Consider the following 16,784-nt stretch of genomic DNA (forward strand, 5'->3'; position numbering starts at 1 on the left):
TGGGTGCATTCAGTACCATAACCGCTCACTGAGCGCTTAGTGAGCTCTTGTATCTGTTTGGTCTATATTTTTAGTTCTAACGGAATATGCCAATCAGATGCAAGAGTTCACTGAGCGCTCAGTGAGCGGTTGTAGTACTGAATGCACCTATTGAAACGTAAGCAGTAAGGAAATCATAAGACTAGGTTCAGAACCTCGCTTTAAGGCCGGTATTCATAGTCAGATCTTAAATTTAAGTCCAGATCTACAATAGGTGTTTTAAGACTTAAGCTGTAAGAAATTGACCAATTACAGTCAAAACCGAGGGGAATAATCGACTGTAATTCGTCCATTTCTTATGGCTTAAGGCTTAAAACCCTATTGTAGATCCGGAGTATCATCCGGCCATCACACGTACAAAAATTTTAGTCGTAATTATAAGGCCGTAGGCAAATTGGCCAATCACAGTTGAGCGTTTAAAAGCGCGAGATCTTAATTTTGATTGTGATTGGTCGATTTGTTTGCGACCTTACGATTTCGATTAAAATTTTTGTACGTGTGATGGCCTAAAGACTGTCTTATGCGTGGTCTACAATGGGCAGTAGCAGTAGTGGATTAAGAAGTTGGCGTAGAAATCAACCAATCATAATCGAATGTGAGGAGAATAATCAACCATAATTGATCGATTTTTACGCCTACTTCTTAATCCACTACTGCTACTGCCCATTGTAGACCACGCATTAAGTTCAGCCTTGAGGTATCATGAACCAATCAGAGAGCCGCATTAGCGTTTTAAGACATTACTTAAAGCTGGTTCTACATTGATCGCATCGCAGCGTCGCAAGCGTGTTGCAGTCCAATCAGAGTCGAGCTAGCTTGACATTAATTGGACCGCAACACTTGCGATGCTGCGATGCGACTAATGTAGAACCAGCTTTTGACGGTCTTGAAATAAGAACCGATTATGAATACCGGCCGATTGACCAATCACAATTGAGTATGGGAAAAATAATCGACTGTGGTTGGTTAATTTCTTACGGCTTTGCGGCTTAGGACCTCTTAAAGCAAGGTTGTGGACCTAACCTAATATTGGATTCGCTATTGACAAGTAAGTAATCATGAATTTGACACTTTTCTAATTGAAATCAGTTGACACGTGTATGAACTGTGAAAAGTTGGATTAAACATAAAATTAAAAGATAAACAAGCAGTGATAATATATACCAATATACACGATGACGACGCAAGAAGTGAAGAGAAGTAAGAAAAAAAGCGCGCAGAAAGAAAGTATAACGCAGGAGGAAAACAAGGCAGAAAAACCGAGCAAACCCGTTGAATTGTGAGTGTAAAATTAAAAAATCTTGTACTGTCATTGATATTTATCGTATCTATCTTTCAGATTTTAATGTGTTACTATTATAATATTACTATTATATTATAAAAGCAAATACTCCGCTTTTTCTCTTTGCTACCATTGAAAACTCACCTAATTTATTTATAAAAGTGAAATAATGTCCATATATCAACTAACAACCTATTTTTAATCTTGTAGGAAATATGGACCTACTGTATCTTTTCCATATCAAAGAGTATGGTCTAGATGTGTTCTGATACTTGGAGTCTTGCTAATAGTTTGGTATAATAACAGACAGGGTAAAGAAGTATATCTAGCAAAGCAGAAAGACGTGTTGGTAAGTCGTACACAGAACGTTGACTGCTCTATGGATTATAGAGACGAGTTAGAAAACTACTCTGGCTGTATACCAGAAAAATGCGGCAGAGTTGTAACTGACAAACTCGTCTCGACAACAGAGGCAGATGTTTTACTGAGACTAGCGAAAAGTGGAATAGATTTGGCTGGATCTGATGGTGGCGCGAGTATTCTGGATCTTCATTCAGGCGCTCTTAGCAAGAGCCAAGGTTTTATCAATATCTATAAATTACCAGAAGCAAAGAAAATATTCAACAGTATAGATTCAGCAATTTATAAGTATGATTTTTGTTTATGTATAAATATTTTTTCTTTCGTGGAATAAATCTAGAGCAAAACATTCTTTGGTGTTTCAAATTGGACAACGCCTGTAATACGTTAATACTATAAATTGTTTATCTAAATTCCCTTATGATAAATGATAAATAAATAGATTTCTATCTCTCAAATTTGTAATTTCTGAAAATATATATATGCAAATTATTAAATATTGTTTTGTATATTTATCTGATTGTGAGATTGCATATTAAGAATAAGTAATTTAATATTGTATAATACATGTTATGTTCTTCCTTAATTTACAGGGTAGTGAAAACAAAAATACAACATGCTGTGGCGCATAATTTCGGCGTAGATATAAATAAGATTTATTTAACCAAACCTACCTTTTTCTCGCGGATGACTAATAAATCCGCAAAAACCATACATGACGAATACTGGCATCCACATATCGATAAGGTTTGTCTTGCGTCGTTATACATATTGTACTCTTTAACAATTAGAAAGTTTTGTTTTGTATATAATATAGAATTATAACAAAACTATATATTTCAGGAAACATACGAATCGTTTCATTACACAGCGTTACTATATTTAAATGATTTTAATAAAGATTTTGAAGGCGGTCGATTTATATTTATGGATAAGAATGATGTCAATACTACAGTAGAACCCAGAAAAGGTAAGGCGTTTACAATTTATAAATTAAATCTTCCAAAAAGATGAGATAAAATTTAGCAATATTTTCAGGCAGAGTATCAATTTTTACTTCAGGAAGCGAAAATTTACATCTAGTTGAAAAAGTGAAATCTGGTACTCGTTACGCTTTGACCGTGTCTTTCACATGCGATAAGAACGCCGCGATATCCGATCTAAGTTTTACCGCCGCATTAAATTAAAATTTATTTCATTACTTTTTTAGTTATCAAATACATAAATTCATTGATATTCATATAAAGAAAATATCATACGAATCGTAAAAATATAGAAGATATTTTCATTCATAAATTTTTTTTACAAATGGCACAATTGAACAGTATTATAATAGTATGGTAAAGGAAAATAAGTAAAGTATTACTCGTATAAATTTGTTTTTGAAAATATATTTAAGTAATCTGAGAATTTAGAATGTTGATATATTGGATATAAATTTATTATTTATCTGTACACACACAATTATTTTTGCTTATAATAATATATTACGTTATAATATATAAGCAAGAAAAAGAAGAGAGAGAATGTACATGTTAAATTATTTTAAAGTGAAGTTTGTGAAAAATACATTTTTTCGTTGGAATGAACTTGTAATTATTAATGGAATGAAACGTGTAATGTGTTACATACTATGAGAAAACTTTATAATAGCTGAGATAATGTTTATCGAGTATATTTTAATAGTAAGAATTTAATAAAAACGATAAAGGTTTTTAATTAATAATTAAGAATCATATCAAGTGTAACGTTTCGATATATTTTATGGTTGCTTATTACTTCATCATTGTATTATATGATGAAAAGCTCTAAATTAAAAGACTCTAATTGTAAGTTAAAAATAATGAGATCAACCCGTTTAAAATATCTATTTTAATTAACAGGAAGAGAGTAATGAAAATCAATTTTTAATATACAGGATAATTATTAATATACATATAAATAAATAGCAATGTTGTGTCCACTATTAACATAAAGTAAATAAAGGACATTTAATTTGCCCATTTTGGGAATTATAACAAACATTCTTATACGTAATCCTAAAATTAACTCTCAAACTTAAAAATTACAAAATTTTTGCATTTTGTGAATAAATGGTAACATACAGATTTACTATTCTAAAAAGCTTTGTTTATTTTTGTTGTTTTTTGCTTGTTTTTCATTTTGTACGATTCAATTGCTTGCAAACAATTTAGACCAGCTAGAATAATGAAGTGAGATGTATACGAGAAAGATTTTTGCAAATTATTAATCATGTCAATTCGTACAGCACAAAATTTTTTGTTACAGTGTAGCAATATAATGTGTCGTACTTGCAATAGATTGCAATTTTTAAATAAGACATTTATGTACAACTGCAACTTCTCTGTACTATGGAAAATATTAAGTTCTATCGGCAACGCGGCATGTGTGCCACGTAATCATTTTCAAATATAATAAAACTTAAAATACGGATGTTCTTCCGCAAGCTACACTCGTAAGAAACTTGCGATTCTCTTTGCACTTTCTCCCAACAGTATCGTCCTGTGATTACCATACACCTCTTCTATTCTTAAGGGTTGTGTGCAAACCTGAAAAGAAGAAGAAAAAGATAAAATATTCAATATTTTAAATATGAATTCCATACAAATAGTGAAGAAGATTAAAATTTAAGGAATTTATTAACTTTTAATAAAGTTGTGTATACGAGAGTAAGTAAGTAATATTACACTGTAACTGTACTAATGTACGGTTGAGAAATTTTTTTTCATCAATTTTTCATTTTTGGATGTAGTTATTATGATACAATATTCATCAAATATGTTTGATTAAAATTATATTAAAATATCAAAATAAAATTTGACTTCAAACTTGCAGTTACAATGCTATAAAAAGGAACTTAATTATTGAAAATATTAAAGAACTTTAATATAAAAAAGATAGGACAAAAAAGATGAAACTCTTACATTCGATAAACCGTAATCCTTTTCTAAATGTAAGAAATTTTCTGCAGCCTTAATCAGTGTGACCGGTCCTTTGATCTTTTTATTGGGATCATAGATTACAGCAGCCGCTAATTTTTTGAATAAAAGATATCCGGCTATTTTCAGATCATCTTGTACAAACGGCGTATTACCTATCACTTCTATCATCTTATCAAACATTTCCACATCCGAATTACTTTGCTTCAAATATTCATACGCCTGAAATAAAACGTAAATTGTAAATCTAATATTTTATATTAGTTTTATATATTTTAGATATTAGTTTTATATTTAAATGTTAGTAAATTAATAGTATTATAAATTATAATTATAGTTATAATCTCATTTTTGTTTAGACTTTAACAAGACGCGATACATGCTTTAGATGTTTCTTGTTACTTGTGCTTCTCTCTGCGCGCGTGCGCGCGCGCGCGCGCGCGCATGTGTGTGTGTCTTTATTCATATATTATTTAAGGTAAACGAAGATGAATAGGGCAGATAGAATACTATTATATGTTACCTACTTGAGTAAAACTGATAGTTTTGTTAAATTGTATGATGAAGTATGCTAACGCTTTCATACAGCCTTCAGAAGTAATATTTTTCATTTCTTCTAGTTTACCAATCATATCACACTGCTGTCGTACGAATGCCAGTGAACCATCGATAAGATTCAGAATCACATTTTCTCCAGCGGATTCCAATTGCAGAGTCATTTCAATGGCGACGCAAGTTCCGTACGAGTATGCTGCCAAGTGATATGGTCCTTTTTTTTGAACTTTTCTAATAGTATTCACATAGAACTCAGCCAACTCTGAGATCGTTTCGTGAGGCGCCTGTTCAATGCTCTGCAAACCCCAACACGGCCTGTCGAGTTCGCTAGCCACATATTCTAATGGTTTAATAAGACCTTCGATACCATGAATGGTAAATAATATCGGTCCGTTGGAACTTTTTGTTTTCAAGCGAACGAGGGCCTCTTTAGGCAACACTTCGTTGCTCGGCCATTGCATCAGCATGTCGAGCGACAGGTTTGAGTCCGTAACAGTGGTTACATTCGCAGCAAGAGATTGCTGGTCTTTCACTATCTCATCAGTCGAAGATAATTCTTGCAGTTTGGCGAAAGTTAAGACACGGATCTCTTGAGCTGACAACACGATATCGTAGTTTCTTTCGAGGGTCTGTTTTATCTCCGTGCCCATCAACGAGTCCATACCCAAGTCGGCCAAACTATTGTTGGGATTAACCGTATTAACATCTTTAACGCCTAGGATATTAGCAATGGTTGCGATGAGGTTGGCCTTATTGTCGTCATCTGTTTTATGTTTTTCAGCTAACACCGAGGATGCGAGCACCGGGTGCGGTTGTTGAAGGAATATATCCATTGTCGCAAGACAACTCGACATATGTTGTGGTAGAGTACCGCCCACTTCGGTATCATTACCTCCCATCGTTTCTGAAAAGATAATATCGCGTAAGAGAAACTGTGATTTTTTATATATTTATATATATATGTGTATATATATATATCGTACAATAAATCTAGAACAAATATGCAAATGTGCATCATCTGTTCTATATCATTCTTACTGTCTTATGCAATAATACTTTTTATAAGAGGCATAAAATAAGATTGAATTGACAAAACTAAAGAAAAGGCAGGTTGGAAAAATTTGAAAGTAATTCATTCAAGAACAGCTATTTGATTGAGAGAAAGTTTAGATCTTTTTTCGGAAAATTTCATATATTACCGATAATTAAACCAACGTCTCCGATAGCACCCCATTGAATGGCGAGACCGGGTAAGCCATTAGCCTGCCTTTCTTCCATTATTCTCTCCATGGTAGAATTTGCGCAACCGTAGTTGGTTTGACCCATATTGCCACGACCGCACGATACGGATGAGAACACCACAAAGTAATCTAGCGATGGGCAGAGCTTCCTTGATACCACATCTAAATTCCTTGTAACATCGACTTTAGGTAAAATGACTGTTTTAAAATCGGCTTCATTCAAATTTTCGATCAGAGCATCACGTAGTACGACTGCCAGATTAAATATACCGCCTACTGGAGCCAACCGGTTGCTTTCTTGAATTAAACGTTGGGTACCCGATAATGTTGTAACATCCGCGGTAAAGATGACGATTTTTACGCCGTTTTCACGCCAGCGACGCACACATAATGCCTGGTAACCGGTGCGTATGCCTGAGCGCGATACGAGAATAATGAATTTAGCGCCACGAGCGACCATCCAATCAGTCAGTTCTAGACCGAATCCACCGAGACCGCCAACCAGTACATACGATTTCTCCGGATTTATGTAAGTACGCGGAATCGCGGCTACTGTCTTCGGTGTTGGTAATATACGTTTCTTTGATTCCTCATCACGGATTTTCAGTAACACTTTGCCGATGTGCTTGCCTGTCGCCATGAATCTGAATCCTTGCTCGAGCTGTTGCTCCGAAAATACGGTCGATTGGAGAGGACGTACCGCGCCATTCTTGATTCCTTCCGAAACGAATTTTATCAGTTCCTTCTTTTCTACGCTATCTTCTCCAAATAGTCCATCCAACAATATACCGTGAAAAGACGTATTTTTCAAAAACATTGACATCCCTACGCGACTGTCATTCGACAAATCGTACTTGCCGATTTCAAGGAAACGGCCACCAAACGCGAGGCACCGAATGCCGGCTTGCAATTTCTCCTCTGCCAGTGAATTTAGCACGACGTCGACTCCACGTCCTTGCGTCTCGGCACGTATTAGTTGTTCGAAACTCGTATCTCGAGAATTACCGATATGCTTGTCGTTCAACTGCGGAAAGACTTTCTTGAGATATTCTCTCTTTTCTAATGTGCCGACGGTAGTGAAGACGGTACAACCAGCATGCAGAGCAATGGCGATCGCTGCTTGACCAACACCGCCTGTACCAGCGTGGATTAACACGCTTTCGCCTGCTTTCAATCGACCCCGTATAAACAGAGCATAGTAACTAGTTGCATAAGCGACAGGTATCGTTGCTGCCTGTTCCAAGGTCCACTTGTCGGGTACTTCCCAAAGGAAATCAAGATCTGCTAATACAGTAGTCGCTAACCCTTTAGCTTCAACTATGCCCATCACACGACGACCGTTAGCGTCTCTCCCGGAAAATTCGAGTCCTAATATACACTCTTCCGTAGCCATATTCCTTGGCAGAGCGTCTGGTGGTAATTTGCCACTCGCCAACATGATATCCCTGTATAATTTGTATAATTTATTTTTATTTGTGTTGTGGCCTTTATTATCTAAATTACCAATAAACGATATTCATTGAAAGTTACCTAAAGTTCAGTGGAGCATAATACACGCTGCAAAGTTTCATATTAGAAGAATTGTCGGGCCGGTAATAACTTAATGGGCCTTCGATCCACCTCAAGCTACTGAGGTCTCCCCTTGTCAATGTGTTGACATAGGCATGCTCTACCTGCAGGGAAGACACATTGTTCTGTTGATCTAATGGCAAGTGTCGATAACTGCCCCATTGTCCTCCTTTTAACACGTTAGCCATCAATCCTTTGTCCAACTGTTCCACATAAAACCGTGCAGATAAGTCAAACTTGGGAGCGCTCTTATCCTGGATAAAAACATAGCGTGCATTTGCACCGCCTGTCTCGCGTCGTATACAAGTCATAAGTCCAACCAAGCCTATGAACAAAAAGTGATGAGACATTCTTTCGATCTGTGTTTGTATTTTGATCCTCATATAGGACAAATAAAGAAGTGAATCGAAAGTACGAAATAATTTTTTCTGTAATCTTACCAAGCGTTTCTTCGCCCTGGGATACAAGAAGCAGTTCTTGACCGTCGCTGTCAGATTTCTTCAGTGCTGCTTTTACACTCTCCAGCCATGAGAGATTTTTCTCTGTGATTTGTATTACTGTCGGTTCTCTTCTTTCTTCTCGCTTCTTCAGCAACAAGTAAGTCTTTCCTATGGGATCGATTTGTTTTCCGGCCAATGTTAAATCAGTTTCCTTCAATGCGGTCTTCAAATCTAGATGCGCAGCGGTCTCCTCCAGAAGGATGAAACAGCCAGGTTTTAAGGCAGCCACTAAATTCTTGAGAACGGTGTAAGACTGATTGGACAAGACGTCTGCCGCTATGATAAGGTGTACATCTTGAGCGGGAGGTATATTGTTCACGTCTCGTATCACGACATCAGCGTTCACATTCATTTGACTTAAACTCGCCGTGTAATTATCAGCAGAAACTGCGATCACTTGCAAATCAATCTGAAACAAGAGAAATAAACGCGATGCGATTTTATTAATTTAAATATTGACGAGACATCTTGAAAAAAAAGCAATCACAAATAGGAATAAATTATGATTGTTGATTATGTTTGTGACACACACATTTTAAAACTGTGCATATACGAATAACAAGTAGATAGTACAATTTAGCAGAACAAAAAATTTTTTTTAATAACACTAATAATCGTAGACAAAATCCTTTCTAATTATTACTTTCTAAAGCTTCTGTTCAATTATTAACATGGTGATAGTGTAATTTATTAAAATAGGATCCTCTGAGTATTTCAATGTTGGAATGACTGTTTGTCAAGCAAAAGATATCCGGGTTTAATTTTTGGAGATTTGTTGCTATTCTACATATACTACATTAGAAATTTTTTATGAAAAAAATATTGAGCGAAACAGACAGTTTATTAAAATCCTGCGGTACTTACGATAGGTGAGCCCAGTTCGCCATGGAAAATATCGAGCATAACCGGTGCCAAGAGAGCTTCCGCAGCTCGTTCACCTGCAACTTCCACAGTCTTCAATTTCAATGCCATCATGTTTTCACACATGATTTGTGAAAGTACAGTGAGTGCGTGCACTTTTCCTCTCGTTGGATCCTCTACCAGGCTATGCAAATTTTCATAAGGCACAAAAGTGTACCGTTCGTGTTTAGGATCGGCTTGAGTCTGCTGTCGTCGAGGTGCCAAGGAAGATTTCAATCCTCTGAGCTCGATGCCACCCGATTGAACAATATCGATATTCTTGTAGTGATACACCGGCAACCCATCATCTTCTGGTAATTCTTTTAATAGTCGGTTGTGAAGAATGGGGTCGATTGCAACATATTGGATACGCGACGGTAAATACAGTAGCTTGTGGCTGATGGACAATACGCCGAACTGAAGCATAGTATCTATATACGGAATCCATTGGTTGAACCAGTACAGTTCGCCGGCAGTAGCATAATTATCGCAAGATTTGATTCCTTGGAAGATATCGCGATACTCGTATCCACGTAGTCTCAATTCCTTATAAATGTCCTTAGTGTTCAAAGGCAAAGTCTCTTCGTCAGTAGGCGGTATTGGTGGTGGCGGTAATTTCAGTTGATCTTTCTCGATAGTCTCAGACGCACGGACGTTTCCGCTGACAACGATAGTACCGGCCTCGCAGATTTCAAAGTCTCCCGTTCCCTCGAAGATAGTTATCGAAAATTTCACCGTTCCCTCCTTCGGCATGATGGTAGCTCGTTGAAAACGCACATTCTCGAACACCACTGGCAATCGTTCAAAGTCGGTGCCTCGCAGTTTCGCCAAAGTTTTCCACGCCAACAGAATGTAGCCAGTAGCTGGGAAAAGGATTCGTCCATCTATTTGATGTCCCACTAGATACGCGTCTGTTTCTTTCGACAGATCTATTTGGACGGTGCACTCTCCCGAGTGGCCCGATGTCTTTTTAAAAACAGCAACATCCCACGCGGTAGAGTGATCCCACCTGACTAGTGACCCGATCATCGGTGTTCCACGACCTACAGGAAAACTTATTTGCGGATATAATTTGGAAATGTCAGGTTGCGCACCAGCCATATACAGCTTGCCCACGTTAGATAGCAGAAAAGCTAAGTTGTCTGAATGATCCCGCTTATGGAGACTGATATTGGTCACCGTTGATGGTAACGATCTGCGCAAAATTGCTTGTAGCAGGCAATGTGGCGCGATCTCGATTGTTATCGCATTTTCTGGAATATGCGTGATTGCCTCCTGGAAGAGTACAGGAGACAGCAAATTGTTCACGTGATACGCTGATGAGCTAAACTGCGCGAGCGGACTGCCCCATGCGGTCTCCGGTACGGAGCTAGAAATCCACCTAGACGATCTCTGTTTCGGGTTTAGTATGATTTTATCAAGTGAGGCACGTAATTTGGGTCCAGCCGAAGCTATGTATTTACTGTGGAAGGCGAAGCCGGAACTTTTCACTATTTTGACGAAGATATCTTTACTTTTCAACGTTTGTACGAACTTTTGCAGAGACGCAACTGGACCGGAAATAGTGACCGAATTCGCGGAGTTGTGACAAGCTGGAATGATATCGGATGGGCACATTTTTTTTGCCTCCTCCCAGCTCAAACCAACTGCTGCCATGGCGCCCGGTTCCAAATTGGACTCTACAATCGCTTTACCCCTACAGTAAGCCGCTAAGACAGTTTGCTCCGGTGTAAACGCGCCATCAGCATAAGCGCAACCCAATTCTCCAACGGAGTGTCCGACTATACCGTCCGGATATATGTCTATCGATGTTAAAATATCCACGAGAGCAACCTGCATAGCCGCGATAGACACGAAAGAATCCGTCACGGTCTCGTATGTTTCGTCCGTGGCGTTTATGATGATATTCATCAGGTCGATACCATAGGGCGCTAACGCATCCGCGCATCGTCGTAAACTACGTTGAAAAGTTTCAATTCCGAACAGTTGACGAGCCATGCCTGGCCATTGCGTGCCCATGCCGGAAAATACGAACCAAATGGGGCGCTTCTCGTTGTAGTGCACTACCTCGTTCACTTCACGTGTGTCATCGACATTAAGTATCTCGTAGCCTCGAAAACGATGGCCAGGGACGTCGTTATTGTGCATTACGTGTAACAGCGAGAGAAACTCATCGTCTTTACTATGCTCTTTTGCTTTATTCAATAAGGTGTGAACAGCTTCTTCCGTTCGACCTGATACAGCAATCAATTTGGGCAACAGTTCGATGATGTTCAATAACGGTGATAATTTTGGTTTTGGATTACTGCGCAGAATGATGTGCACGTTCGCGCCGCCGAAGCCGAACGAATTGACACCCACGAGACCACCGTTCCATGGTGTGGCCTTGTCAATCACTCGAATGCGTCCCTCGTTTAAAGCAGGAATATTCGGATTGGGAATATTGAAGTGTAAATTCGCGGGTATTACGCCCGCTTCCATCGCGATCAGCACCTTGGCGATCGAGCATAGTCCGCTGGCGGGTTCTGAATGACCCATATTGGATTTGACCGAGCCAATCAGCAAGGGAGTTTTTCTGCCTTTGCAGAATAATTTGTCGAGAGAATTGATCTCCTCTGGATCACCTACTTTAGTACCAGTACCATGCGTCTCCACGTAACTCACATCTGCGGGATTAAGTCCCACTTCGTTGTACATCTCGCGCATCAATTGATTCTGCATTTCACCATTGGGATACGTGATACCCTGGGATTTATAGCCGTCGGTGTTTGTTTTCGTGTGAATCACCGTAGCATACACTCTGCGCGCATCTTTTGCTTTTTGCAAATATATCGCCACTATCGCCTCGGATCTCACGTAACCGTTACCCGAAGCGTCGAATGCTTTGCATTTGCCATCTTGAGCCAGCATACTCAGTTTGTGAAATTGAAGCGAAAACTCCGGTCTTAATACGAGATTCAGTCCACCGACGATTGCAGCATCGCACTGGCCGGCGCGCATTGCAGTGACTGCCTGATGCATGCCGTACATGGCTGAAGAACAAGCCGTGTCTACCGCGTAACTAGGTCCATTGAAGTCAAAAGAGAAGGAGATTCTATTGGCGAACATCGATTTGGAGCACCCGAGCAATCCATATCCTACAAATACAATCGGTTTAATCTCAGTGGATATCGTATCATTTTCTCTCACGCCATAATAAATATTTATAACAAGTAAAAAAATATAAACTTATAAACAACAACTATTCACATGTAAAATCGTGCGTCCGTATTATAATAATTTTTTTTTAGTTTTTTTCTCAAATTTAAACTGAAACTTGTGCGCGAACTATCTTGTGTTAAATTGTTCGCGGTAGAGAGTAAAAATTAAAATAATTGATAAGATATTCAGCAAAATTTTTCATAATATACAAACCGTTTATTTCGTCCACGTTTTTCATCCAAAACTCATCTGATTCTGAAGAAGAGACACCGATAAACACACCAGTGCGCGATCCTCTTATGGTTGAGGGATTGACGCCAGCGTCAACTATCGCCTCGTACGTAACTTCTAACAGCATGCGAAGCTGCGGGTCCATTACATGTGCCTGCTTGGGATGTACCCCGAAAAAAGAGGCATCAAAGCTGCTGAGGTCCTTGATCTTGGCAGATCTAGTCGGTAGCCCATAGATACCCGATGACCAACGGCGCTCGTCATCAGTGACCATGTCCATTTCTTTCATCAGATTCTCCTTAAACTCCTCGATATTGGACGACTCGGGCAGACGACCTGGAAAAACGTTCATCCAACCGATGCGTTATGCTCTCATAACGATCCGCCTAGTCGTGTCGTGATCATGCAACCGATATTTACCCGATATGCCCGTAATGACGATGTCACTATCAACGGAATACGACACTCCATTTCCGATCACGGACTCTCGCGTCATTGGACTGTTGACACTTTCGAACTGAGCAGGCATCTTGCCGAAGATTCAAACTTTTCTCCCTCTGGATTCCTATCTGTAAAGATAGAATTAATCAATTTGATTTCAACGCAGTTCGTTAGACTACAAGTGTGATATATATGTCAAGTACATACATATCATATTTAGTGATTCAAGATTGAATTATTTAAGCATTTAAGATCTAGCTTCGACCGATATAGGGCTCTAATTTGTCGATTGTGTTTCTCACATATACAGCCTAAAAATGAGATTATTATTGTTTATTCGTCGCCCGAAAAAGACGTTGTTTCCTTACATATATCGATTATTGCGAAGAATATTACTAAGGCTTCGGTAATCTAATGGCTCAGGACGCTCGTACGGAATACAAGAGATTCGGGTTCGACTCTCGGTTGAGGTAATATTTTTCGCAATAAGTTTAATTACAGTTTTTTCAGCATATTAACATCTTTGAAATATGATGCCTATTTGAGCATCGAAATTATTAGAATTTTAATTTAATTCGTGAAATTACTACAGTGGTTTAATTGTGTTTAGTCCGGAAATATTTCGGCGCGCAGTTCGTTAGACTACAAGTGTGGTATATATGTCAAGTACATATATACTATATATATATTTAGTGATTCAAGATTGAATTATTTAAGCATTTAAGATAGCTTCAATCGATAAAGGGCTCTAATTTATCGATTGTGTTTCTCACATATACGGTCTAAAAATGAGATTATTAATCAATTTGAATTATTACGTTTTTCAACAAATCTAATTGATCTACGGCGTAGAACATATATTTAAAGCATATTTATATAAACGATAGATCTTTTTCAGTAATTTTTGCAGTTACTTAAGAAATAAGAACATATCATAAAAACATATAGAAGAACATATCATTAAATAAAAATATTCTTTTTTACTTGAAAAAAAAAAAGTTTTTCTTAATTACTGATTTGTCATTAATTTTGATCGCGTTTTCTCAAATTTAAGAGAAGACGTTGAAATCAATATAATTTTGCAATCAATTAAATTTATAAAATGTTATCAACAAATATATTTCGAGAAAACTTTATGTCATTCCAATTCTAGAAATAAACGTAGGAATCATTTACGTTTATCTGTCACGCCCTGGAATCTCGTTCAACCGTCTCTTTGAGACGGTTGAACACGAGGCGATTACTACACGCGATTATCTTCAATTGACATATAAAATACTTAATTGAGTAATCTCAATAGAGTTTCTGGATAAACCAACTTTGCTTGACGAATGTTCGTAGAATCGTCGCTCTTTTTTCGAAAAATCAATTTTCTTTCTCAAAAAGTTATTTATAGTTCTCTGTCTCTCTCTCTCTCTCTCGTGCATATTATTGCACGAATGATGACTCATGTCTAGTTAGTAGTTGAAGATACATTATTGTAATAATATAGGAGAATAATGGTCTATTTCATTTTCAAATATTGAAGTGTCACACTTTGCAAGTCGTATTTCGACATATTGTATAAATTATTTACGTTCCGATAATATTACCTTTTTTATTATTTTTATACGAAATCATGCAAAACAGATCAATGTATTTCGAATGAGATACAAAAATATCCAGCCAAACGTTTACGAAAATTTATCTCAAACGTGCTTCTTCGAATTATCCCGATAAGAGGAATTATGGTATACCATATTACCATAACATGCGATACGATGTTAAAGATGATTACGATATTTGTTACATCTATCTCATATTCCAGAATGTGTTACTGTCGATACAACACGTAGTTTCAGAAATCAGCAAATGTCACGCGTACGTATAATTTATGAAAACTTTTTAATTGTAAGCTCGTTTTTCGGCAAATATTTCTCATTTTATATACTTAGTTGCTTCTGCGTCGTACTTATATCTCGATATCTCGACGTGAGACTATCCATCTGTAAATACATTAAGTTTGCAGTCAATCCGTTGTCTAGGAATTCGCATCGAACTCACGATAAGATTCGGTTTATCCGAACACTATCACGCGACGTTGAATACTGTTCAACAAAAAGTTGAGCCTTGAAAACGACGTTCTGGAAAAACACGACACCATTGCAACATAAAATAAACTTGCATTTTCATTGCTATATTTTTCATTGCTATATTTTATTTAGTCGTTTTGATAAAAATAGTGGTTACGCCACTATTAACTTGTAATTAAGTTTATAGTTAGCACTGCCACCGGAAAAAAAGTACGTATAATAAAAACATATTTCTTTAATGTAATTCAGTTAATTAGTTGCTTGATATTTTTTTTACCAAGTTAATCTAACATTCTTAATGCAGAAAAACATTCCCCAACCACCACACATTCTGCACTAATACAATACTTTAAAATATTAATTTCATCCAATATCTCAATAGATTGCTATTTTTATTGAATCAAGCAAAATAATAAAATCACGAATAAGACAACAAGAAAGCAGAAAATTAGTAAGTTTTGTTCGTTTGTGCCGTAATATGTTAACTTAATAGACATAAGTTCAAATCGGAAGGTCGATTGCATTATCACGTTGTCGCGATGTGAACAACTAGCGAACGATGCGCATATAATCGCGAATTCAATTCAATTCAATTCGATTCAATTTTCTCTGTCGCGATTATTATGCGTACGTTATGTCGCGTGTCTACTAATTATTAAACGTTTGTGACGCGGTGGTATGTAAATATCTAAAGACAATGGGGGTTTTCCAAAAGTTCGAGCTACCTTCTGAAACATTCCGCCTCTAGATGCGGGTGAATATAATACTTGATCTTCAAAATATACCGTCATCGACGGTGTTATAACGCGTTAACGAATATCGCGCGAGTCTCGTAAAAGAACAGGTAAATAAGCATTTATAATTATTCACGCATTTGCTATTTTACGCAGCAATTACTCTTTTTCATTTTAAAATGAAAATTCAAATTGAAAGAGATAATAATAAATAAGTTTTTCGAGACAAATTTATTATGACAAACTTGATTAAGAAATTCACATTTTATAATTTTAAAACACGAATAACATAATTACCATATATATATACATACGGCGTATATATATATGTATATATATGTATATATGGGTTTTTTTAAATTTATCTACCAAATCTACATCGTTGATGTGGTGACTCTGTCTCATTTTTATCGGAATTATAAGTATCTAAACTCAATTTTCAAGGTCACGCAGTTCGATAAGAAATTGTGATAAGTCGTCTTTTTATCGTACTTGCCTTGTACTTGATATTAATTTGATATTATTCGCACGAGCACTCTTCACTCACACGTCTGTACAATAATATAAAATAATAAGTACTCTATTTTTTTTCAGACACGAATAAAAATATAATTTGTAGCATATTGTGCTAAGTATATACTATTACTTAAGTAATATTTTGTGTGTGTGTGTGTGTGTGTGTGTGTGTGTGTGTGTGTG

General features: G+C 37.0%; 2 protein-coding genes across 2 annotated transcripts in view; one reads left to right on the forward strand and one right to left on the reverse strand.

Moving 5' to 3' along the window:
* Window positions 1–1,037: 1,037 nt before the first annotated feature.
* On the forward strand, window positions 1,038–2,906 carry LOC108722653 (2-oxoglutarate and iron-dependent oxygenase domain-containing protein 3). Its single transcript, XM_018447859.1, has 5 exons — window positions 1,038–1,318; window positions 1,532–1,969; window positions 2,275–2,428; window positions 2,525–2,651; window positions 2,720–2,906. The coding sequence occupies exons 1-5, from the start codon at window positions 1,215–1,217 to the stop codon at window positions 2,866–2,868; spliced, it is 972 nt and encodes a 323-aa protein (XP_018303361.1). The 5' UTR covers window positions 1,038–1,214; the 3' UTR covers window positions 2,869–2,906.
* Window positions 2,907–3,707: 801 nt separating this feature from the next.
* Window positions 3,708–16,784, reverse strand: part of FASN1 (Fatty acid synthase 1) — a 16,823-nt gene continuing 3,746 nt past the window's right edge. Inside the window, exons 2-10 of the mRNA XM_018447904.1 lie at window positions 13,259–13,407; window positions 12,821–13,174; window positions 9,371–12,543; window positions 8,447–8,915; window positions 7,968–8,331; window positions 6,396–7,882; window positions 5,169–6,100; window positions 4,627–4,863; window positions 3,708–4,251 (exon numbers count right to left, since the gene is read on the reverse strand). Of these exons, the coding sequence (XP_018303406.1) occupies window positions 4,150–4,251; window positions 4,627–4,863; window positions 5,169–6,100; window positions 6,396–7,882; window positions 7,968–8,331; window positions 8,447–8,915; window positions 9,371–12,543; window positions 12,821–13,174; window positions 13,259–13,367 (7,227 nt within the window). The 5' untranslated portion in view covers window positions 13,368–13,407 and the 3' untranslated portion in view covers window positions 3,708–4,149. The remainder of the gene's footprint in view (window positions 4,252–4,626; window positions 4,864–5,168; window positions 6,101–6,395; window positions 7,883–7,967; window positions 8,332–8,446; window positions 8,916–9,370; window positions 12,544–12,820; window positions 13,175–13,258; window positions 13,408–16,784) is intronic.

This window comes from Mycetomoellerius zeteki, unplaced genomic scaffold (assembly GCF_001594055.1).
Source record: "Mycetomoellerius zeteki isolate Tzet28-1 unplaced genomic scaffold, Tzet1.0 scaffold212, whole genome shotgun sequence".
In the NCBI taxonomy this organism is placed as follows: Eukaryota; Metazoa; Arthropoda; class Insecta; order Hymenoptera; family Formicidae; genus Mycetomoellerius; species Mycetomoellerius zeteki.

Bases quoted from the DNA above. Each gene is read 5' to 3' on its own strand.
- LOC108722653 (XM_018447859.1), top strand. From the start codon at position 1,215: ATGACGACGCAAGAAGTGAAGAGAAGTAAGAAAAAAAGCGCGCAGAAA. The intron at 1,970-2,274 runs GTATGATTTTTG...CTTAATTTACAG, and splicing joins ATAGATTCAGCAATTTATAA to GGTAGTGAAAACAAAAATAC. The intron at 2,652-2,719 runs GTAAGGCGTTTA...CAATATTTTCAG, and splicing joins TACAGTAGAACCCAGAAAAG to GCAGAGTATCAATTTTTACT.